Raw genomic sequence first — 24836 nt, 5'->3', positions numbered from 1 at the left:
GACATTTGTGTCCGAGTAATATTGATATTAATAATAGATTTAAGTGGAAACGATACATTTATTGATAACAAGATGAATATATTAATTCAATGTTTAAATACAGCGCGCCAAATACAAAACAGCTGTTCTAACAGGCGCTTTGCAGAGCATTAACATTTTAGGTAACTATTTCTGTTAGCTAACAACTTTTGCGTTAACAGGCCTGTTATTCATAAATTTTCTGTTGAACTGTGTGGTTGTTGCGGCCGGTAAATGCAGAGAAAATTGAGAAAACAGATAAAACTCGCGTCTAAAATTGTGTTAAATATTTAGTTAATGGGTTGTGTCATGTGTGAAAATGCTTTAGCTTCTTAAATGTCGACAAAATCGCGTTTTTCGTTTGCATGTGCGACGCCGCTGTTATAACACTCTGCCGTTCGCTGTTTCCTCTGCGCGTGTGCTTTGCCTCGCATTCGTTGTCTCGATTGTTTACGAATTTGTGTGCGTGCCTAAATGTGTAAAAACTAGCGAAAATTACTAAATTTTGAATAAAAATGCCAATTAAAAGCCTTAAAACAACAACAAGCATGATAGGCAATAACAACAAAATGCTGCTCGCGTTGTTTGCGCTAACTGCGCTGCTCCTACACAACGGCAGAGGCGTAGCAGCGCATTTGAACGTGTTCTTGAATCCGGAAGAGGTGATGCGTTTGCTTGGTAAGTTGCACACCCTTTGCCCTTAAAATCGTGCCCTTTGTTATTGATTTCTCCACTTCGATATAATAACAACAACAATGTTAAGCAATTAGCGACGTTCCATTTGTGTCAACCAATTATGCGGCAACTACAGTTTTCTAAATTTTTCATTCACCGAAAAATGAATTGCTGTTCGAAATTATGTTGATTTGTTTGCTTTGGCTTAATTTTAGAAGCTCCCTCGCTCTCTCTCCCGTTCGTGCATTTTCTTCTCGCTCTTTCACGCATGTCGCTGCAGGTGTTGTTAAACAGTTATACAAATAAACAAATATCAAGCAAAAGTAAATGCAAAAGGCAACAACAACAAAACTGTTTCTTCTATGTGCATACATAACTTTCAGTTGGTTCGTTAAGGAATTTTACGCTTCGTAAAAAGAAGAAGCATAAGCAACAACGAAACCAAAAATTTACAAGCAGCATTAAATTTATTTCACTGCCAGGGAATATTTTTGAATATTTCTGGGAATTGAAATTCCAATACCAAAAAAAGGGCACACACACATAGTCACACAAGAGACACGCAAACAAGATGACAAGGCAAAGGAAACAACAACAATAACAGCGGCAACAACAACGCTGAAACAGGCAAAGGCGAAACGTGACTTGGAGCAGCCGCAAACGCAAGCGGTGTATTGGAGAAGTGTGTAACAGCAGCAAGAGCAGGAGCGTCTGCCTAAGATAAAGAGAGAGCGAGAGAGAGAGAGGCAGAAGCAGAAGCCAGAACACAGGCATCTTCGTCAGCTGTGCGTGTGTATTGGCCATTGGTGATGGTGTTAGTATTGGTGGGGGAGCAACTGTGCACAGTGGGCAGCAAGGGCCATGCATATCAGACACAGTCAAGTGATTATAAGAAAAATCGACGAGTAGCTAAAATTTGTAAAATCAACTATTTGTTTTATATTGGGGACAAGGAGACGTTAAGCTAAATACTATTATTTAGTATTAATTGTTATACTTTGCAGCATGTATCGAACTGGGATTGAAGCGACAAAAACCGACATCGTTGTTAAGTTCTATTGCGTTTAATATTATTATACATATATACAGTTAAAACTCTGTTGGACGGACGGAGACTGCCGGTATAGGTAGGTATAAGAGTTTGAGAAAAAATAGGAGTGTCCTTTAGGAGAGTTTTATATAATTTTGTATATATGTATATAACTTTAGTTTTAGTTTCACTTTGCTCATAGTTAAGAAAATTAGATTTGATCGATTTCCCCTTTCTTATCTCCTCTTTATTGAATATAAGAATTTAGGTTTAAATTGTTATTTTTTGCAAAAATTCAGATTTTATTTTCTCTTTATAAAATAAACTGTACATAAGTGTACGAATCCGAAGCTTATCTATGCAACCTTGAAGTTCATCAATGGTTGTTTTATTATGTGCGTCCTTTGAGTCCGGGCATGTTTAGCATGTCTGAGCCCACTGTGCGAGGCCTGTCGCTTGGTTAAGCCCTCGTATATTTGGCAAGTCTACAACTGCTGCCGCCCACTGTGTGCTCTTGTTGTTGTTGTTGTTGCTGCTGCTGTTGTTGTTTGGCATGCTGCCTGCTTGTTAAGTTTAGATAAAGTTTTTTCCAGTTGCCATGTGTGGGAGCTGCATTTTTTCTGTTGCCGCCGCCGACGACGATGCGCATAATTTGCGTATGCATTTTGAGTTTTGGGCGTGAAATCAAATATGCAAAGTATCGTATGCTTGGATTTGGATTGGGATTGCGATTGGGATAGTCAGGCGTCGGGCTGTGGGCTGTGGGCAGAGGGCGCTTTACGCGCATTCCGTTTTCGCCGTTTCAGCCATTTTGGGCGCTGCAAGCTAAGCAACTGGGCGACTAATTAAGACAAAGCTGCAAAGTTTGCAGACTGGACAAATGCTCTTTCTCTTTTGTTTTTTTGATATATGCGCGCAATAAAGAGAAGCGCTAAGCCATAAATCAATTAGGCAGTATAATTTGCATTTGATTTGTGAGTCTTTTGGCAAAGGGGTTGGCCAATGTCCGCAGCCAAGCTGAAACTCATCTGAGGCTCGAATACATTTTTATTTCCATTGCATTTTATACTCAAGCAATGGGAGAGCAGCAACTCATCCCCACAGGGAGTCGACTGGCTCTGGCAAAGTTCAATGCCGCTCGGTTTCATTTTTAAGCCTTTAGTCATAAAACTTCCATATGAAATATAATCAGCCAGAGCTGGGCAGGGCCTACACGATCGATCGGCTTGTTGTCATCTGAAAAATATTTTATTTCCCTCCCCAACTCCCTTACACACAACTCCACACAATTTGGTGCGCAAGTTTTATGTGTTTTGCTGCTGCTGTGACACGCGCTACATTTTAAAATGCCTTTTGCCGAGGCATTTTATTTAAATTGAATTTTAATGCCATTTTATTTTGAACATTCTGGACAATTTTCGTAGATTTTCTTTTAACAACTTTTTACGACTTTAACGTTTCGGAATTTTCCTTGTCTCTTTCAAATGATTTTTATGGGCCCATTGTTCGGTGTTAATTTTTTGGGTGCTTTGGTTTAATTTTATTGACCATTTGTTGTGTGTTAATCATTGAGTATAGAGCTTACAACGCATGTTAATGAAGCTGCATTGTCAGGTCAAATGCACCGAGAGCTTTGTGTCTCTGGAGTCTCTCTCTCGTTCGGAAGCTTTCCTTCTTCATATGCTCAGTTTACAGGGCTCAAAAGCGATATGCCTATTGAGCCACGCCCACGACTTTACTTAGCAGAGTGATCGATTAGCGCAGCTGCTAAACAGCCACAACAACAACAACAATCTCATCAACAAGAGGAAATCTTGGGAAACAGCAATACAAAAGATAACAATCACACGAATGTGTTAAATTTACCACCAACTGTGTTAAATAAATTAAGCTCAGACCTGCCTTCACACAGACGTAGCACAGAACGTGGCTTGAATGAGGTTTGAAACGTGTTTAAACCGATTCTTTGTTTTTCTTTCTTTTTGGCCATTTACGATTTGCATAAATATTATAAGTTTTCGGCGCGAGCTTAGTTGCGGGCCACTCACATGGCAAACAAGCTTAAAGTATCTGAAAGATACACAAAGGCGGCAGCTGTTGCTGCTACTGTTGCGGCCACATTTAGCACCTCCTAGAACGCTGCCGGTAACCGTATCTGCCAGTTAGCCTGCCCAGCCTGGCCAACCTGGCCAGCCTGGCCATAACAAGCATGCAAGCGCAATATTATCGTCTCGTCTCGGGCTTATGGCTTGTTCTTCGCGTTGCCCGCCAAGATCATTGCGGCTGATATCGAAGGCAAGAGCTTCTCATTCTGCTTGGACTTGTCGTGCTAAATGCCTTCCACGAACTGCCTCCAATCTCTGGGGCCAAAGTTGTGTTAACGGTTTGTGCAATGGCTGCGATATGATCTGCAGACTCTGCCTCGTTCTTGTAGTTATTGTTCTTGTTGTTTTCTCGTTCTTGTGGCATGATCTATATTTTAATTGGTTTGTTGCCGAGCACAAGTATAAAATTCCGAACAGCTCGTTCTTTGGGCCCAGCTGTATGCACATATAATGAAGTGGCCATTAGCTAATGAAGCTATATGAGCGATAAGAGAGTCTTCGCACGCTTTAACTTTGCCCAGTCTTATGATGTGAGGCAATTAACAGCCCATGTAATGGCTATTCTTTTTAACAGGTGCTACCAAAAATTAGCTATAAATTCTCACCTACTTCTTACCCATTCGAAATAGCACTGAGAAAAAAAGCCTAACTTTATTCTTAGTCAATCTGAAAAACATCGTAAATATATAGAATTAATCCCAAAAGTATTTTTGAAGTAAAAAATAACCTAAACAAGAAAGAAGGCCATCTTCGGTACGCTGAAGATTGAAACCCCTTGTAGAATTGTCCGATGTTGATAAGATTTGGCTTGTGAAGTTAATAAAAGCCGAGTTTGCTTAAAATAGCTTGATTAACAAACATATTTTGTATACAAGAACTTCATTTTCGACCAATCGTTCCTATGGTAGCTATATTATTTGGTGGTCCAGGTCTATGCCTGCTCTTAAGATTTAAGATTCCAGCCTAGACTTAAAGAAAAATTTGTTCAGATTTTATAAAAGCAAACTGCATCAAAATATGTTTTTGCATATACGACGAAGCTCACGTCTATCTAGTTTCGAGAGCTTCAATTTTAATTTAAATTATGCTCCGATTTGATTTTGATAGATATTGGCAACTGTTACTCTTTTATCTTCTGGATGCGGTTAACGAAGCGACAATCGTTATCGGCTTTAGTCTGGTTTTCATTGAAGCTCTACTGAACGATCATATTTGCGCAGCGTACTTTGACTTAATGTCCAATCTAATTAGAATACTCACCGATAGCTGTGGCCTCGAATGGCTTATCAATTACAGTCTGATGGGCAGCTGACAGGTCATAAAAAGTCACAGTTCCGAATCTCGGCATTGAAGATCTCTCTATCTGTCTGTCTCTCTCTCTTCCTGTCTGTATCTATCTCTGTCTGATTTTGAAATGAGTCGAGTGTCATTTGCATAGTCATCATGTAGCATGCGTCTGTGGCTAAGTTGACCATAAACCGCCATAAACTTGACTAAGCCTAACATTTAAATAAATGAAAATCGCATAAACCGTTTGGGCGGGATGCAAACCAAATCAAATCAAATAAACACGAAGTACTCGATGCTAACGTTCAACGACAAAAGCTTAAAGCGCGAGTTCCCTCTGTTGCATTGACTCTGTCAAGGGTTATGTTGTGTGCGTATGTGTTGGGGCGGAGGGGTTGAAGGGAGTGCAGCAGGGGCATTGGCTGTGGTTATCAGTGCTACTGCACAGAGGCAGCAACTTGCTACTGTCAACTGATAACCCCTCTGGGCGGCACAAGCGCTGCATGTCAATAATAAATAACTTGCATTGTTTGCCTCTCTGTGCCAATATATATGGTATACATATATACATATATATAGTATATACAGCGGATATATATAGCGCGCAAAAAGGAATAATCATATTTACATTAAACAAGAACTGTGACGAGGCGCAATGAATGAAATTTCAACCTCGTTCGCTGTCGATTTTATTTCCATGCCCCATGCAAGGGGAGGAAGAAGTAAATGACAACTGCGAATACGCTCGTAAGTAACAACTGCAACTGCAACTGCAACTGCATCTGCAATTTCAACTGCAGCTCTGAATGTGCAACTGTGAAGGGGCATAAGAGCTGCCAGCTCTGCGGCAGGCAGCTGAGTGCATCGCACATGGATGTAGCTGCTGTTGTATCTGTGTCTGTTGTTATGTTTATTGAGCTGTATGAGCATGTTTATTTGGGCCATGCGCTGTGGGAATTCGCCAAGCCACAAACCATGCCAGCGACATATAAACCAACTTAAAATCAGCTTGAGAATGAATATATAATATGCATAAAATCATGCGTCGCGCATTGTTTTGTTGTTTTCCATATCTGAGAAATGGGGTTTAGTGTAATTTCCTCTAGACACAACTCGGTTGATAATGAATACGTTTAAAGAACCTCCGTTTTTAAAACCATTGCAGAGAGTATTTTAATTTTGTCTCGAAATGTGTAACGCAATGTAGGAGTCATCTAAGAGCTCATAGTGTATAAAATTTCTTGATCAGCATCAACAGCCGAGTCGATATAGCCATCTCCGTCTGTCTGTTTCTATGCGAACTAGTCTCAGATTTAAAGCTATCGTTATGAAACTTTGCAGAAGTCCCTCTTTCTGTTACACGCAGTACATATGTCAGAACCGGCTGGATCGGACCACTATATCATAAAGCTGTCAGAAACGATCGATCAAAAACTAAGTACTCGTATGGAAAAGTTTTTTGTTTTTAAAGATATTTTGACCAAACTCGATATTAATAGTTTTCACTATGCTCTCTACACATATGCGAAATCCTATCAACATCGGACCACTATATCATATAGCTGCCATAGGAACGATCGGTCGAGAAGTAGGTTATTGTATGAAAAACTTTTTTGCTTATCAAGATATCTTGACTAAACTCGGCATTTAGTAGTTTCACTATGCTCTCTACACATATGCGAAATCCTATCAACATCGGACCACTATATCATATAGCTGCCATAGGAATGATCGGTCGAAAATTAAGTTCTTGGATGGCATCATACATATTCTGTTTTCCAATATATTTTTTATCAAACTTAGCATTTACGAGTTAATATTCTCACATATCTGGAAAACCGTGAGACAAATGTCGGCAAGGGTATTAAATCGTCGGCGTAACCTCGTCTTAATATCTAAAATAACTTAACTATGTCTAGGGTTGGAAGTTCTTCGCCCCCAATTGAATTGTGCCCTAAACTAATTAACCTAGCCGCGTTTTGGATTGTACTTTACGTAAATGAGTTGTTAATAACATCTAAATGTTTCAAAAGAATACTGTTTTGTTATAACACCTCTAGCAATTCTTTATGTTCCGTCTAATCGGGTCTTTGTTACTTGTGCCTTTAACGTCGTGTTCACATATGTGCTGACAGTCGCTGTTGAACTTTTCAAAAACATAACCGAGCTAAAATAAGTGATTAGAGTTTTCATCATATATTGCACCGCTCACGAGGTACTCTCTCCCGCATTTGGCTAATGGTTAGTAGTCAGCCCCAGTTGGCAGCTTCTTAAACTCAACACCACCAGCTAACAGACTGCGTTGCAGCGTGTAAAAGCGATTAGGGTTAATTACTATTGATTTTGGGCATCACAAGCTGAGCAGCCATAAACTTTTGTCAGCTAGTCAAAGCGTCAGGCGAAAAATTTGAATGATTAATTTGAGCCAATTTGCAGCCATCGACCTGAAAGGCAAAGAGCCAAAAACAAAATCTGTGCGCCTAACTGTGCCAAATGGTTGCCAAACAACTGAAGAGGCTGGCTTCCAAAACATGGCTAATTTGGCTGGCACAAATTTGTTACAATCAAAGCCGTAAACGAGTATCCAGAAAGGAGAACGTTGCGCCCGCGGCTCCAAGAGCGGAATAAGCCAAAGAAAAAAAAAACACAATAACAGAGGAAAAACACAAAAAGTATAAATATTAGGCAAAACAATACAACAACAAGCGGCAGCAAAAAGAGGCGCATCATTTATCATAACGACGACGTGAGGCACAGCAAACGGCAAACGGCAAACGGCCACGACTTTCAGCTAGGGCTACGTGGATACCAAAGAGATACGGATACAGATACATTCTACAGATAGAGATACAGACGTGGCTGAAAGCTCAAAAACATGTTAAATGTTGACATGTGGTAGGCGGCGGTTTGCTAGGACAAGATGGGGCTGTTTGCTTGTAAGCGAGATGGCTATGCGTGATAAGCCCGGTCATATTGAATGAAACGGGCCTTAGGGTGGACCAAAACAGCTGCTGTCGCCGGGCAACGGTTCCATTTGTTTTATTTATTTCTCGATTTGGCCCACTATGCAGAAATGCAGTCCGTGTGACATATTAGACATAAGGAGGTGGCAAGCAAAGCTCAATGTGGAACGTGCACATCATTTATCATCCATTGCAATTTGATGTGGTCTAAGGCGAGCGAAGGCTAAGCCCAAGCCCAAGCCCAAGCCCGTAACCCAACCCCAATCGATTTGTGATTATTTGACAAATGACACCGTTGTGGAGCACCCAGTTCTTCAGTTCTTCAGTTCATCAGGGAGTTTGACCCCGCAACCGCTCGACATTTTGTCTTCTGGGCCCAAAAACCAGCATAGAGAATATCGGCTGTAGAAACTTCACGAACTGCAACGCTAATTACACAAAAATGGAAATCCCAGAGTAAAAACCTTTTCGAGTGTCTGGTTGGCAGTTGTCTAGTTTCGAGTTAGTTGCTTTGCCTGCGAGTCCTCCTGCACAATGGTCACGACTCTGTTCGGTAGCAAAGCTATTAAAAAATACTGCCAAACAACTACAGCAACAACAACAACAATAGCAATAGCTATAGCAATAGCTATAACAATAACATCAGCGACAACGTCATGACTGCACGCTCTGAAAATTCGACATACGATATGGATATGGTACCTATGGCTCCTGCCTGCCTGCCTGCCTGCCTGCCAGCCTGCTGCTCCTGCAACAACTCTGGCTCCAGGCACGCCCTACCGAAATAAAAAATATACAAAAAAAATACTGCTAGTTATGAGCACGGCACACAAAGGTTAAAAAAGTTCAAGAGCCGGCGAGCTGGGCACATGCGAGTGACATTTGCTCGTGACAAGAAGGTAGACGACGGCGACGCCACTTCAAGACAGCATCGACGGGTCGGTCGCTGGTTTCTGCTCCCATCCCCATTCCCATCTTGTCCCCCTCGCCTTTCAGAGTGCAACTTTCACATGAACCTGTGAACTGCTGCTGCTGCTGCATTTAGTTGCATGCCACTCAGTCACATGGCAATCGAATAGAGCTGCCTCTGCCAAGCCACTCACAGTCAAAGGGTCAATGAAAGCGTGCGGCCTGCCCGGCTCACCTCGTTGGCCGCCCCGCGGGGCACTGCATTTGATTAAGTCATGGGCGCTATTTTTAAAACGCCAGCGAGGAATTTGTCGCAGCTACATACACAGCGTGCAACATGTTGCACATTCAAGAGGAAGTTGCCCCGACGAGGCGACGAGGCTGTCTGCTTCAGCCTCAGCCCCAGTCTAGATATCTGGTCTCGGTCGCTGCCTCCTCCTACTGTGGGCCAACGTGTCTTTGCCTGACACAATTTATACGCGACTTTGTCGCCGCCAAGTTGAGACATTCGGCGCGGCGCGGCGCGAGTTCTCTGGCCTACGTCTATGTCAACCTACATGCTCACTGATTTTTATTGTTATTGCCAGTTGTCAAAGGAAGTGCGCCCCGTTCTCGGCTTTTCCCATTTTTCGTAAATTATTTCCTGTGCTTTTTTGTGGCTCTCACAGACAGCTCGAGCGAGCGAAGCCCAGCAGGCGTCGCTCCAAACAGTTGAATGCACCGATTCGGTAGCTTAGAGCAAGAAATGTTCACTATGACCAAAATGCACAAAAGGAAACGCGTTCAAACTTATGTAATTAATGTTAATTTGGTAAAAATTATTTTATTTAACGTATTGGAAGCTGGATAATACTGTCAATTAGAGAAAAATGGAAAACTGTACGTATGTCACGTTACGTAACATAAAATATCGTGTTTAGAAAGAGTTTAAATAATAAATAAGATGCATTAGAAAATTAATCTATATAGACATATATAACTGTTGGACTCAACTGATTGACAGCTTGGGGAATTCCACTCGCTACTGTGGAAAATTGGTGGAAATCGGCTATATGTAACTCGTTAGCTTAACATTCGATGTACCTTAACCTCATCTTCAAACATCTTAAGCGTTATTTATCGGCTGTAGAAAGCACACTACAACTTATGTCTGAGGGCTCAGCATACGTAGAAGTGGTTCACTTGTGTGGCCTCTGCTATCGCATAAACTACTTGTAATCTTTTTGGGACTACCTGCACTTTTTCATAATCATTAACATAAACAGCCACAACAAACTAAATGAGATGGCAATAGCTGCGAGACATCTCTCGATGCTTCATTGGTCAAACCGCAAATAAACCAAACATGAAATTAAAAAAAAAAAAAAAAGAGCAACAAAAATGGGAACGAGAACGGGAATGGACGAAGAACAAATCTCAGGCATGGTCATGGATCATTTCTGTTTGTCTTTTTACCTTTTTGCCTGATGCTGCTTCTCCTTAAAACTGAATCTGAGTCGTGGCACGGCGACACGAGTTGTTTTTCTTACACATAGATCTACATACAGATACATATACGAATGCAGATACAGTTGCAGTTGCAGATGCAGATACAGATACTGATAAACTCTATAATAGTTTCGAGGAATTCCCTTAACTCACTCGCGCATGTTTATTTATACAAAAACGTAGCCGGGAATCTTCTACTCAACTCTCTCTCTATGTTATATATGTAAACAAATCTCAACTTGGTATGTGAAATTCTCTGCGCATTGAGTGCATCTAGATAAATTTACATGTTGAGTGCATGAGTTTTTTGTTTTTTTCTTTTATAGATTTGTAGGGTGGCGCACGTGATGCAGATGGTTTGCTGCAGATATGAACTAGTTCTATATGCTTTGCGAATCGCGTGAGTTTTTTCTTGTCGAGTTAACTTCTTGGGTGGTACGTGTAGATTAGAATACGTTGGTAGGTTGTGACAAATTGAGAGAGTACGCATTGTCATGAATACCCTTGGATAGGGACAATACCTACTAGTAATTGGTATATTGGTTAAGTCTGTGCAATTGTGCATCTACAAGTTCAGCAATGCGAATGTTGACTAAATCTATATTGATTTATTGAAAACGTAATTATTGTTCTTCGTGTATATGTCTGCAGGGAAATTCCACCCGCAAGTGTGGAAAATTTACGAAAAAAGGGTTTGCATGAAATTTATTTGCTTACCATTCGATCGGCCTCAAAATTTATTGTCATTTGTTCAAATTAATTTGAGGCTTTTTTTTTTTGCTGGTCCATAATTTGGCGGTTGACGTTGCGAGTTCGAATTCATCTTTAAGGAACATTATAAAAAACCATGGAAGCGTATTAAAACTTTTTTTTTTGGCGAGGTTTTAAGTTTTGTCCGGTTTGCTTCAAAATTATTTTCAAAGCCCTACATATGGAGGAATTCATCCGCAATTGTTGCAAGTTGGCGGAAAACGGTTGTATGAAAGTTAGTTAATTACCATCCGATCGGCTTCAAAATCATGTTTAAAGATCTCTATGAAAATTCATTTTGGACGTGTTTCACAATTTTCCCAAAATTCGCGCCTCTTGGATGCTAAATGCGTGTGAAAGGAAAGGACAAAGTTTCCGCAACTTTATTTTGAAAGCAGTTCATAAAAACTAAAGGACAACGTGCTTCGGCAATTTTGGAATAGAGGTCATTCCACCTTTTTATTTTCGATGCACTTTATAGTGGATAGGAAAAGTGGATAGGAAAAGTGTATCTAAAATCTGAAGCCCAAAATTTGGCACTGGCAATGCATGGAAATACCCGATATTATAATTAAAGACGAGGCATATGATGCTAACGGAGTCAATTGCTGCTTATCTTTTCCAGGCGTTTCGGCAGAGGTTTACTATGTGCGCGAGGGTCACATCAACAACTATGCACTGAATTTCATCGTGCCGGTGCCGGCGAACGTGGAGGACGTCAGCTTCACGTGGCAGTCGCTGGCGGGGCGTTCGCTGCCCTACAGCCTCAATGTGGTCAGCTCGGACCAGGAGGTGCTGCCGCGGCCGGCGCTCAATGTGTCGCACATTGGCGACATTCCAACGCACATTCAAACGTGGGCCGTGGCGCTCAAGTGCAGCGGGCTGCGCGCTGCGGAGGTGGACATCACAATCAGCCTGGAAGTTGAGCTGAATCGGATACTGAATAATGTGACCCACTTGGTATTCCGTCGCAAAAAGATTTGTTTGCTCAGCGAGAGCGAGGAGGAGCAGCATCAGTCGGCGGACAACGATCTCGATGATCCGCATCTGCTGGAAACGGTGCTCCCGCCGCCAACCGGCCTAATCACCCTGGTGGTGGGCGTCACTGTGGCGATGAGTGCTGTGTGCATCCTACTAGTGATTGCGTATTGTGTGCGCGGTGCGGCTGCCAAGCGGCAGCATCATCAGCACGGCGGCCAGCCCATGCGTACCTCCAGCTTTCAGCGGCTCAACACGCAGCCGCCATGCCAATCCTCCTTGGGATCCGCTGCCTATATGACGCCCTCGCTCATTGGGCCGGTGCACGCGTCGTCGCTGCCACGAAAGGTGGCCGTTTCCATGGAGCAGCAACAGCAGCCGGAAGAGCTGCATCGCCGCATCTCCGAGCTGACGGTTGAACGTTGCCGCGTCCGACTCTCCAGCCTGCTGCAGGAGGGAACTTTTGGTCGCGTCTATCGCGGCACCTACAACGACAGCCAGGACGTGCTAGTCAAGACGGTTGCCCAGCATGCTAGCCAGATGCAGGTGCTACTCCTGCTGCAAGAGGGCATGCTACTGTACGGCGCCTCGCATCCCGGCATACTCTCCGTCCTGGGCGTATCTATCGAGGATCATACGACACCATTTGTTCTCTATCCCGCTCTGAACAACACGCGCAATCTGAAGCTATTCCTTCTGGATCCCGCCTGCGCCCGCACCGTTACCACCATTCAGATCGTGATGATGGCTTCCCAGCTGTCCATGGCTCTCGATCACCTGCATACGCATGGCGTCGTGCACAAGGACATTGCCGCCAGGAACTGCATGTGAGTAGATATCCAGCTTGTCGAAAAGCTCCGCAAACGGAACCAGCCTTTGCTAAAGGAAGTGATCTTTATGAGTCATCTTTTAACTCCTCCTCTCAGCATTGATGATCAGCTGCGTGTAAAACTCTCGGACAGCTCGCTGTCTCGCGATCTTTTCCCCTCGGACTACAATTGTTTGGGCGACAGCGAAAATCGCCCCATCAAGTGGATGTCGCTGGAGGCGCTGCAGCATAAACAATTCTCAGAGGCGAGTGATTCCTGGGCCTTCGGAGTGCTCATGTGGGAACTGTGCACATCGGCCAAGCAGCCGTACGCGGAGGTGGATCCCTTCGAAATGGAGCACTATCTGAAGGATGGCTATCGCCTGGCACAGCCCTTCAATTGCCCCGACGAGCTGTAAGTAGCGAGCTCCATATGGACCTGGATAACCTGATATTTATACTTGACTCTCTCTTTCTCGTTCTCCTCTGTTTTCTGCTTCTTTTTTGCTCGCTTGGCAGGTTTACGATCATGGCGTATTGCTGGGCTCTGCTGCCCGGGGAGCGTCCGACCTTTGCGCAGCTGCAGTCCTGTCTGTCGGACTTCTATTCACAGATCACGCGCTATGTCTAGGAGAGCTCATGGTGTCCACTGGCAGCTTATCGTTATGGGCGCGCACTTGTAAAGGGCGTGGCTAGTCCATTGAACCCATCTGCATCCGCAACGCAGCAACGGTCCTCGAATTCCTCATACTCTTACCATAGTTAGCCGAAGTCCCATTAGTCCATGTACGTTGTTATATTGCCAAATCTTATGTTTAGAGTCTCATTTAGCAGCTGGGCGAGTTGTTGTATATATAGTATATATAGTAGCCCGACATATGTTATAAGTTCACGTTTAGATCAACAACGAAAGACTCGAATACACACATATTCAGAGATATGCGACTTATAGAGATTACGCAGGCTTTTCTGCAATCTCCAAGCATTTAAATATACTTGAATAACAAATTAATTAAGATAAATTTTAGCGAAAGAACCTTGAACCGAAATCAAATATAGTGATATTTATCTCTACAATTATGTTGATACGTAAGTTTTAAAAGTATACAAATATGAAAATGATAATAACACACACACACATATTTATAAAAATGCACAACAAAATCTATAATAATATAGAGATTTTTTGGAAATTTTAATGCTATACGAGAGTCAACAGGAAATATATAAATAAAGAGATTAACACGGTAATTCCAAAAATTTTCAACAAAAGCGACTTTATCTTACGGATCACCAATAAACAGGGTATTATTCCCGATAAGCCCATTAAAGCTGAGTCACCTTCATACCATATTCCAGTGAAAAACTCTCTAGCATTGCGGAAATTTATGGCCTGACCCTGACTGAACAGTGCCTGAAAATTGGGAACAGGAAAAGGCGGACCCAAATACCAAACAGCGAATACCAAGAGATGCCAGATGAGAAGAAAGAAAAACGCTTCGGTCACACAAATTAGCCATAAATTTTAATTTTACATGACAATGTTTGGGCCGTGCAGACACTGAGAGCGTATAGGCTGACTCGGAAAGTGTTGGGTGGTAGCGCCTACGACAGACGGGAAGACAAATCAATTTTGCTTGCGGCCCGGCCTGTGGCTTGTGTCCTTGGCCACACACACACACGCACGCAGGATAATGGCACATGTAGGAGGCCAAGATGAGCGTATCCATACATATCTAATGTGAAAACTGCGAAAAGTGCGCTAAGTAGGTGAGGCAATATGAGCGTGAGTGTGTGTGTGTGTGTGTGGGTCGAAAACACATGTCCATGTGTCCATGTATCCTTGTGTGTGTCCTTACACTTTAACAGCCATTGCCAGAGCCATATCGTAAATATTTTGACAGAATCGCTTTTGCCATTGCCTTTCGTGTTGGCCATTGTGTTTCGCAGCGTCCCTCGCACAACTCTCTCTCTCTCTCTGCCACATTCACATGCCACATTTCGAGTTCTTGTTATTGTTAGTGTTGTTTCTGGCAGGGAGGCGGCACCTGCTGTCTCAGTTGCCGTTGCCATTGTCGTTGCTTTCCTGCCTTACGGTAATCCTTGTGTTTGTGACTTGACCTGCTTCGTGTGCCATGGCATTTGGTTATAGCCGTAAGCGGCTTTAAAGTTACGTTTACCGTCGCCTGTTGCTTTTGACTTGCCCTCAAGGAGCCAAGGCGGCCATGTGATATACGGGCCATTCCAGCCAGAACGGCAGCCATTGTAAACAGTTTGCTTAAGCACATAGTTTGTTTATACTTATTACTTGATAATGCCCACCACTGATATATGGCCAGGGTATTATGTCTTTATGGGGAAGTAAATCCGACAGCTGCACTCATTCGCATCTTGATATCTAGCCTATACAGTTTACATATCCAATATGTGAACTATATATGTACATGTGCTATATACACATTTGTCCTCTTCTTGACTTGCGGACTTGTGCGAAGTTAGTTCTTACCATATTTGCAACATTTCCCAAACATGCTCAATAAACAGTTCGATCGGGTAAGCAAAATTCTGTCTTGTATTTCCGGCTGTCTGACGGTTGGCGCCCAGCACGACCGAGGAACTTTCCTTGCGCTGCTTCAATTTCCATGGAACATGCACAGGCCGCTGACGACACACTGACGAGCTGAGAGCCGCTGGGGCTCCATTTCCATTTCACATGGTCATGCGATTTCCACGTACGCCGCCTGCTTCTCAAGTGGCAGCCAGTTGAACGCGCACCAATGGGACTCCCCGCCCCGCCCCGCCCCCGCGCACTCGCTGTGCGCCTCGGTGATAATTTGAAAAGTTTATATGCCGTCGACTGGCTGCCGCTGCCTATACATGAATCCAGAGCCAGTGCCAGAGCTGCTGTGGCTGTAGATGGAGGAGCTGCTGCACCATTCTAATGACAACTTAAATAAACAACTGCACAATGCCAGGAAAGGAAACGGAGCAGTTCAAGTTGTTTTCCCATCGTCGAGGGCGGCGCATTGTGTGGAAATATTTATTTTCTATAAATTATTTTTGATTATCGCGAGCTGAGTGAACTGAAGTAAAACCACCCCGCCACAAACGAGCCCAGCCCCAACCCGACGCCCAAACTAAATAAATACTGTGCGCTGCAATTAAAGCCAAACAAAATGCATAATTTCTGGTCATTTGCCCGGCCCGGCGATAGGCCCCCTCCCCCCTCGCGAGACTGTGCGAGTGGGAGGGGCAGGGGCTCCAAAGTTATGTACAACGCATCCGCTAATGGAATTTTAATGTTTCATTCGAAATAGTCGCATTCGACGCATAAATTTGGCTTTGCTTAAATCAATATTTGTATGCAGCATTTTTTGTGGAGCATTGTTAATAATTAGGGAAAATGTTCGACGTATTTACTTGGAAAATGTCTACCTGTTTGATTAACTTGGCGCCGCAATTCCAAAGAATTGAAGAAACTTAATTCCGAATAAAATGACAACTTATAAAGTGAAAATATACGGCGATAATTGAGTAACCCTTCTGTCGAATTTAGTGACTGTAGCTCACAGGTAGCCAACAAATTTGAAAAAATCAAATATATTCATCTTTAATTTGTAAACAGTATATTAAATAATAAAATAAAAATATTAATTATTGGACAATGTATCCAATTAGGAAGTAAAATAATCAATTTTTAATTAAATGATTTTGAGCTACGGTTTATCATTTTTAATTTGGACCATTTTTTATTTACCTATGATTCAGTTATGTACATATAAAAAGTGTGCTACGAAATTGTATTCAATACTATCACTTTTTACTGTCAATTTTCCAGCTACAATATTTTTTAAATGTACATATTAATTTTGATGATTTTTAATATACCTTAAATACCTCAAAAGTTAAAAAATTAAACGTTGTTTAAATATGATTTTTTTACGTGCAATATTTCTTGATTATTATTGATGTTCATCAAATATTTATTAGTTTATTCACAAACAACGTAACGTATGTAATAAGGGGGGAAAATATATTGAGATGATTAAGATTTAGTTATTAAGGCCCTTTTTTTTTTAAAATCTGTCCATTAATAATGGCACTCGTCCAATTTTATATTTGTCTTTATTTTATTGGCAATTCTAAAAATGGCAAAAACACGAGATATTAACAGAAAGCTATTCCTCAGAGCATTACTTCCATACCATAATCTAAGAGAAAAGCTGGCAGCAAGTTGCAACTTAACCTGCGAACTTGGCCAACTTGCCTTCGCCTTGGCAACTGTGCAATGTAAGCTCCGAGTTTCTTATTCACGCAAATCCTTTAATGCCATTTATCATACAAGGTGCACACATCTGAAATGCATGCAAAATATAACGCGTCCTGGCTGATCTCTGGCAAAACAACATTAAATTGAAACAAATTGAACATAAAAAGCATTCAAAATAAAGCAAACACCTCACCGACGACGACGACGACGAGGAGGGCGATACCAGGACCAGAGTCAGAACCTGAATCGCAAGCGAAGCTGGAACGAGAATGAGGTGCTGCCAAAGTAAATACACAGTCCAACACCAACACACACACGCACACACACTCAACTGGAGCCAAAAGTTTGTGGATGGGCAGAGGAATGGAGGGCCAGGAGACTTGTTGGATGGGTTACTTTGGTAGTTTGAAAATAGAACGCAAAATCAAGCAAAGGTACACAACAGACTAAATGGAGGCAGAGCCAGGCGAGTGAGAGATGGATAGAGGGGCGAGGCAACAGACGAGACACTGACAGACTGGCAGGGAAGGAAACGGAAGTATTTTCTGTTGATACTGAACTCAATTTAGACGAAATCAAGTCAAACATGGCAGCAGCTACCGGGAGCTGAGCTGAGCGGTGGGTGAGCCAAAAGAAGAGCGGACGAAAAATGTTGTAGTAAATCATGTGGGAGCCAAAGGTAAATGGAGGAGCTGGGAGCCAATGCTATGCACTTGGCGTGTGTCCAAAAGAATGCTCAAGACGACTCCGCCACCTACAAAGTTGCTTAACAAAAAAAGAACTCGAGGCCTGATTGATGTTTGTGCTCCTAGTTGTTGTTTGCAGACAGGACAACCAATCCGAAGACCGAAGATGGCATTCAATTTTCGATTAAAGTCTCGGTAGCTGGCAGCAAATTGGTTTGCCCATTGGTTCCATTGGTCCCACTAATCAGTCGCATGTCCAAATATTTATGCCCAGCCCCAGCGCCGGGTGTCAAGCAGCAGACAATAAAACTTCGCCGAGAAGGAAAGTGAAAGTCAGCGCAAAGGATACACATAGAATAGTGCAAGGCTAGCAAATAGGATGTTGTTATGTTTCCATTATCCTGCCATATACCTCGCAGTCCGGAGTATGATATGCAACAAAGGTTAGCCCATGGTACGGAGAGCACGCTAGCTAGGGTATCTTTAAGTTGATCAAACTTCGAAAATCGACTTTCCACATGTATCGGTTTTTTCGCTATCCTTTTGCGAGTCACATTTAATGGGTTTAGCAATGCCGCATTTTTTTTCGGCCTGCTTCGTACACAACGATTTCCTGTCGTGGGGGGCGGGCGGTTCAGTTTCGATGGTCAGACAATGGATCCGGGTTAGGGAACACTCTGCCAGCGACACCAGGGCACTGAGTCCAGTGCAGACACGGACTCAGCATGTGGTGCAGGGATTTGTGTCCTTTTGTGAGCCTCTACCTCGTCTCTCTCTCTCTGTTTTCCCTTCTTTCTCTCTTGTGTGGGCTGTCCACACTTTCACTGGCCGCTCTATTTACAGTTTAGGCCAGCGAGTAGCACAGCCCAGCGCAGGATTTGCTGGGAATTGTGTTTGGTAAACATTTTCGACTCTGTTGTTTTTAATAAGAAAATTGGCCAAAGGCCACACACAACAGTAACAAGAACAAAGGGACTGGCAGCAGCAGCAGCAGCAGCAGCAGGAGCAGGATTTCGAGTAGGAGCTGGATAAAGGGCGACTGCCTGGCAGATTGCTTTTAAATTCAAGACCCGCTCGGTTTCAGTTTTTATTCCATTTAACTTATGTGTGTTTGTGTGTGTTGCCTGGAGATTTATGTTTGTTTGTTTTGGGCTTGTGCTTGGATTTGTGGGTCAAGCCGAGCGAGGACGAGCAAAGCGTTTACGAGAATTAGTTGCTCCGCACATTGATAGAGTTTCAAAAGGATGGCCGATGAGTCGGAAAGAAATGAATTTTTCGGATGCTTGCTGAATAAATAAACCAGACTCAACCAGATTCCTAACCCAGCCAAAGAGTAAACAACGAAATCAAGATGACATTTCCCAAACCGATAAGAAATCCGTAATAAACTGCGATAAAATCTGTGTGTTTTCCTATTTTTGGAAAACTAATTCCCAAATCAAATGCAAACATGCATTCAATATTTTCATATTAAAATGTAAATGTAAATAAAATATGAAAATAAAATATGGCTGAGAACGAGAACATCAAAAGCCAGCCAGCAATAAAAATCACAGTCGGAATAATCACTGGGGAGCTTGCCCCGCGCAGGGGAATACCCCGCTGCATATGCTTATCGACTCGGCGTATTGGCCAGACATCGTCGGCAGAGAAGGGTAACAACAGGATTATGGAGCCGAAAAGGTGCTGCTGCTGCGGATGATCATAAAGATGACGATGATAAAGCTGGCGACTCGACTTTGGGGCGTAATCAATTAGGCGACTCCAAAGGTAAACACGCAGCCTCCACGCTGAACTGCCGCTGACAGAGGCTCAGGGCAGGCGCAGGCACTGTTAAACGTGGCCTAAACGCACTTATCGATAATCTGTTGCTGATTAATGTCGATTATAATTTTCGGAAAGGTCTGGAGCGGAGCGGAGCGGAGACGGGGCCAGCTTTAAATTAAGAGCCAAAAATGTGCGCTGCTTTTCAGTTGAGACTTTCATTTGCTTACTGGCTCCGCTTGATAAATGATGCAATTATGGAAAAGCGCTTACCCTTTTGACGTGCACGAGAGCGGATCGTGCGTTAATGGAAATGGTCATTATCCAGGGTTGTTACTTGGTTAGGATACAGTACAAATGTCAATTAATGAAGGTCGGCATACAAAATACAAAATCTCCCTTATCCGAATACACTCAAACAGTAGCCTAAAAAATGATAAATGACAAAATAAAACATTACTTTGAGCGATTATAATTTCAAAAAATCTATTTAAGTTCTCAGTAGCTTTCATCTAAAACAACACGTTTCGTTATCCGAGTCACTTCATCGTCTTTTATAGCGACTAAACCGAATAACTTGCACTCGTGTAATAGAAAAAGCTGCTGCTTAGTTATCGCCTTAGCCCAGTGGGGAGTGAAATAGCCAACTAAGTATATACTAACTATATATACAGCTGTCAGCCATCAACGGCCAAAGTGTTGACAAAGGCAGCCGACAACATCAGGCGTCAGCAGCTGCGGTCCAGGATGACTTAGACAGTCCGCTCATCCTCGCCTGGATAGCTGCAGCAACAAATCCAAGGTATTTGCAACGGAAATAAACTGCGCACATTGCACAAACTTTTGAGTTTTTATGGCAGCGCGGAAAATTGTCTGTACAGGGATGACAGTACGGGAGAGGAGGAGCGGGGTTATAACATGAAGTTTACTAAACATATTAAAAAAAAAAGTACGAAAGTAGTGAAGAGATATACTCAGGCGAACTCAGCAGAACTGCAAGAATTGGTAGCAGTACCACCAAAAGAAATAAGAATAAATACAGAAAAATATCTCAGTAAAAAATGCAGTTGGAATCGTCTGGCACACCTCCTCCTCCTCCCCTCCCATAAGCAGTTGCCTTTATCGAATAGAAAGTTTTCAGCAGCTGCGTCTCGGCTAGAAATCACTTCTACCGTGGGCAGCAATGGCTGAGTGCACTGGTAGGCTGTAGGCGTGGCATTGGCTTATTTAGCATAAACTTGGCTGCAACTGCAACTGCAGCAACAACGCCAAACATGGCAAACTAATTCCGTATGCAAACTTGGCCCCCAAAAGCCATTGGAAATTGTGCGGAGAGAACGAGAACGATACTCGAGAATCGAGAATCCAGTTGGCATCACGATGGAGCAGCACTCAAGAGAGCTAACTGAATTTTATTGCAAAATAATTATTGGCACTCGTGTGGCTTATTGATTAGCATGTTGCCGAGAGAGAACACTTGCACCCAGCCAGCCCCCTCTGCCGCGCTGTCCTCTATGCTGCCAGCCAGCTGACCAGCTACATCTATATATCTATGCCTAACCAGCAATATCTATAGGTCTGCTTATGCAAATGTTGCAGGTGCAACGCGTTTTGGCATTTGCATGCAAATTAGCCTCGCCACTCGGCGGCGGGTTGCTGAACCCCTTGTGGAGGTCACTTCCAACTATTTTGGACCCCTAGACACACACGAACACTCACACACACATGTGTCTGTCTGACCATTGAAATGTTCGCACAAAATAGATTACAGATAATTAAATACATTTCAAATTGTTCTTAGAGACATATAGAAGTCATTAAGTCATACTATTAAGCACAATAGGTAATTATTATTGTAATTATTACTGTAATTATTATTATTATTATTATTATTTTTATTATTATTATTATTATTATTATTATTTTTATTATTATTATTATTATTATTATTATTATTATTATTATTATTATTATTATTATTATTATTATTGTTATTATTATTATGATTATTATTATTATTATTTTTATTATTATTATTATTATTATTATTAGTAGTAGTAGTAGTAGTAGTATTATTATTATTATTATTATACTTATATTTATTGTTCTTATTATTCTTCATCTAAAAACACTCATTCTTACCTTTTAAACAGCCCTATCTTCCAGGAACGTCAGCTATAACAAATCTACATACCTACATATACTTGCCTGGGATTTGAACCTGAATCCCGTTACTTAATAATAATTAAAATTGAATTTGTGCGGACACATACACACACATGCATTAAAACGATCTCATTGAGTAGTAATTTTTTTATTACTACTACAACCCTCTACCAAAGACAATATAAACACTTTCGTTTTCGTTCTCAATTTTCAAAAAATCAAGCTTCATAGTAGCATTTTGTTGTATGGCGTTACTCATCTTAGTGTTTATATTGTCTTTGCCTCTACAAGGGTATAATAAACTGGTAAGTACCAGAAACGAAATTATCAAGTGCCCTCAGTTAAAATAATATTTTAGTTCTAAGTATTATGGTTGGAATTCTTTATATCATAAAATATGAATTCTAGAATGGTAGTTTAATGTTGACCTACAAGTTTTAGCTTCATGAAATGGTAAGGGCCTACAGGGCCTATTTATATGTGTCCCGTCCTCTTCCTCTAAAATTGAGTTTTTACAATACATTACACTATACAAGAACCTATACCCCAAATTTGATATGTTATTCTTGTTTTTTTGAGTTTTTCTTCAAAAACAAGTTTTACAATTAATTTTTATCGCTATTTTGAAATACCGAAATACCGAATTATAAGTGACATTTCAAATTTCAAGGGGGCATAAGAGGCTCGGTGTCCTGATCAACAATGGATGTACCTTATGGGATCAGGTACCCGTTCAATGTCAAGTTGTGAGGTAGACTAGTAAAATGCTTTTCAGCAGTTTGTTGGGCCCATTTCACGACTGTCATGCTAATATCACGCGCCCATCTCGAAAGGAAAACTCGGTGGCCATGCAAATCACAGCCCACGTAGCTTCATTTGCATTGAAAAACCTTTGCTAGAGCTAAATCTATGCACGTGATATTCTTTTGGGCAGATTTGTAGGCCGGCCGGCGCACTAGTGCAACGCCTTGCAATGGTTTTTTAATCAATTCCTGTCAGTTGGCTGTCAGAGCAAATCAGGCAACTCCTCGGCCTAGCTGCAGCTCTGCAGCAGCTGGCAAATTATGCGCATAGATTTGAGAGATTCGCAAGGTCCATAGAGAGGACTGAGCGTGGCTTGTGACACTGTTCAACATGCGAGCATAACTTTTTGTATTATACTGCACAGCATGAACTTGGCCAGTTGCTGCTGATTTTTAATTATGATAAGTCCCATGTAATATGGACGAGCCGGTGCGGGAGACACGGCATTTCCGTCAACGCGATTTAAATCTAAAGCAAATTCTTGTCAAAGTGCAAAATGCTTTTCCGTATTTGTTTGGTCAAATTGAAGACCTTTTGATGACTAACAAGCTGAAGCGTGCTTGTTGCCACTGACCTAATGAGTTAGTTAAGGGCTTGCTCACCTTTGAAAAATTAAAAGCAAATATTTAATTTGAGTAGTATGTCGAATCCTTAAATCATAATTTCCTTATTAGCAAATGAAGAAACACAAATTTAGTTGAACTATGTATAAAATTTTATAGAATATTTCAAAAATTAAATTTTTCACAGTGTTTAACAGAAGCAAATACAAAAACTTAAATATATTTAAGTGTTGATAAAATCCTTAAAATGAAAAATTTAAGTTTTCACAGTTTGAAGTATGGGGCCAAGGGAAAAAGGGGCGGAGAATTCGCAGTCTATCGATTGCAAACTCATTTGAAATTGTCTAGATAGAGAGGGTTAAGGTAGTATTATTAGATTAAAAGTTTACACAGTCGAAAAATTGCTGGAAAAGTAATGTCTTGAATTTCAGGAGAACAACCATGAGCCCGGCAACGCCGGCTAACTTCCGCTCGCAGTACCATATATTGTATCTACTTGAAAGTTAGTGTTAACCTTAAATTATACATAATAAGAAGCCATACCATATATTATGTGAAATGTATACTTCAGTTATTTTTATTTTTTTACCCTGTTAGATTTTCAGTTTTCTAATTCTTTATCTGAGTTCCAACAAAGTTGACACCTCACAAACTGTACTATAATAGAAGGTCTTTGGTAATGCTCAACTTTACGGACACGAAATTCCACTCGAGTAGGTCTCTCTCTATGGATCCGTCTCGTTTGCCATTTCGTTGCGTGGGCTCCATCTTGGATGGCCTCTTCTTCTACTAATCTGTGACGCTGCGGCTCCTCCGGGTCGTTCCTCGCTTCCCTCGTGGAGGCTGTCATGCAGCATGCTGTGCGTGCATGACGCATTGCCTCGTTGCCATAATGGCTATAATGGCTCGGGCGATCGTGTTTTTGGAGGCATCATCATTGAGCCAGGCAGTTGGCCAGACTGGAGACTGTGGACTGTGGGCTGTGGCCACAAGTCACATTTGTATTGCGTATCGCGTTACTTATGCAAATAATTTCTGTGGAAATGAGGAGACGAGAAATCTGTTGCACTCCCCCTACGCGTCTGGCGTTCCCCTCCATTTTTCGAGTAATATAATTTTGTGTCTTTTTCACTTTTGTGCGGCCGTTGATGTAATTTAATAACCAAGCAAGTCGTATTTTGCCTCCTGCTGCTAACTTTGAGGCTTCACTCGAGAGTAAGGAGTTGGAGTTCATGTCGGAGCTGGAATGGGGATCGGGATCGGGAGTGGGAGTGGCTGTGGCAGAGGGGTGGCTGTTTGGCGTGGGCTGTTGTTGCTGCTGCCGCCGTTGCTGTGGCTTTTAAAGCACTTGTGCAATAAATTAAAAAGGCGATTTCGTGTCGCCGTTGTTGTTGTTGCTGTTTGTAGCTGTTGCAGCTGCTGCTGTTGTTGCTGCTGGTTGTGAAGCAGCAAGTGGTGGCAGACATGCAGATTTTTGACATACTTGTTTGCATTTCGCTGCCGTGGCGGCTGCTGCTGCTGTTGCTGCATCAGCATCAGCATCAGCACCAGCTTGTCGCAGTCGCTGCACCA

General features: G+C 42.1%; 1 protein-coding gene and 1 long non-coding RNA gene across 3 annotated transcripts; both read left to right on the top strand.

Moving 5' to 3' along the window:
- The first annotated feature begins 215 nt into the window (after window positions 1–215).
- On the top strand, window positions 216–14095 carry dnt (tyrosine-protein kinase Dnt). Its single transcript, XM_064691561.1, has 4 exons — window positions 216–696; window positions 11851–13030; window positions 13130–13426; window positions 13531–14095. Exons 1-4 carry the CDS (start codon window positions 534–536, stop codon window positions 13640–13642), a joined length of 1752 nt encoding a protein of 583 aa, XP_064547631.1. The 5' UTR covers window positions 216–533; the 3' UTR covers window positions 13643–14095.
- Window positions 14096–16909: 2814 nt separating this feature from the next.
- LOC135434866 (uncharacterized) lies at window positions 16910–20571 on the top strand. Of its 2 annotated transcripts, XR_010437304.1 has the most exons (4): window positions 16910–17022; window positions 17201–17301; window positions 17357–17715; window positions 18811–20571. It is a non-coding gene; the product is annotated as an uncharacterized LOC135434866 (long non-coding RNA). The 2 variants fall into 2 exon arrangements; XR_010437303.1 differs by lacking the exon at window positions 16910–17022 and having other exon boundaries at window positions 17131–17301.
- The last annotated feature ends 4265 nt before the right edge of the window (window positions 20572–24836 follow it).

The sequence above is a fragment of the Drosophila montana genome, unplaced genomic scaffold (genome assembly GCF_035044405.1).
Source record: "Drosophila montana isolate Dmon_TW-CO22-7 unplaced genomic scaffold, ASM3504440v1 contig_3440_1, whole genome shotgun sequence".
Lineage (NCBI taxonomy): Eukaryota > Metazoa > Arthropoda > Insecta > Diptera > Drosophilidae > Drosophila > Drosophila montana.
Note: the sequence above shows the minus strand (reverse complement) of the source record. Positions and strands in the feature narration are given on the sequence as shown.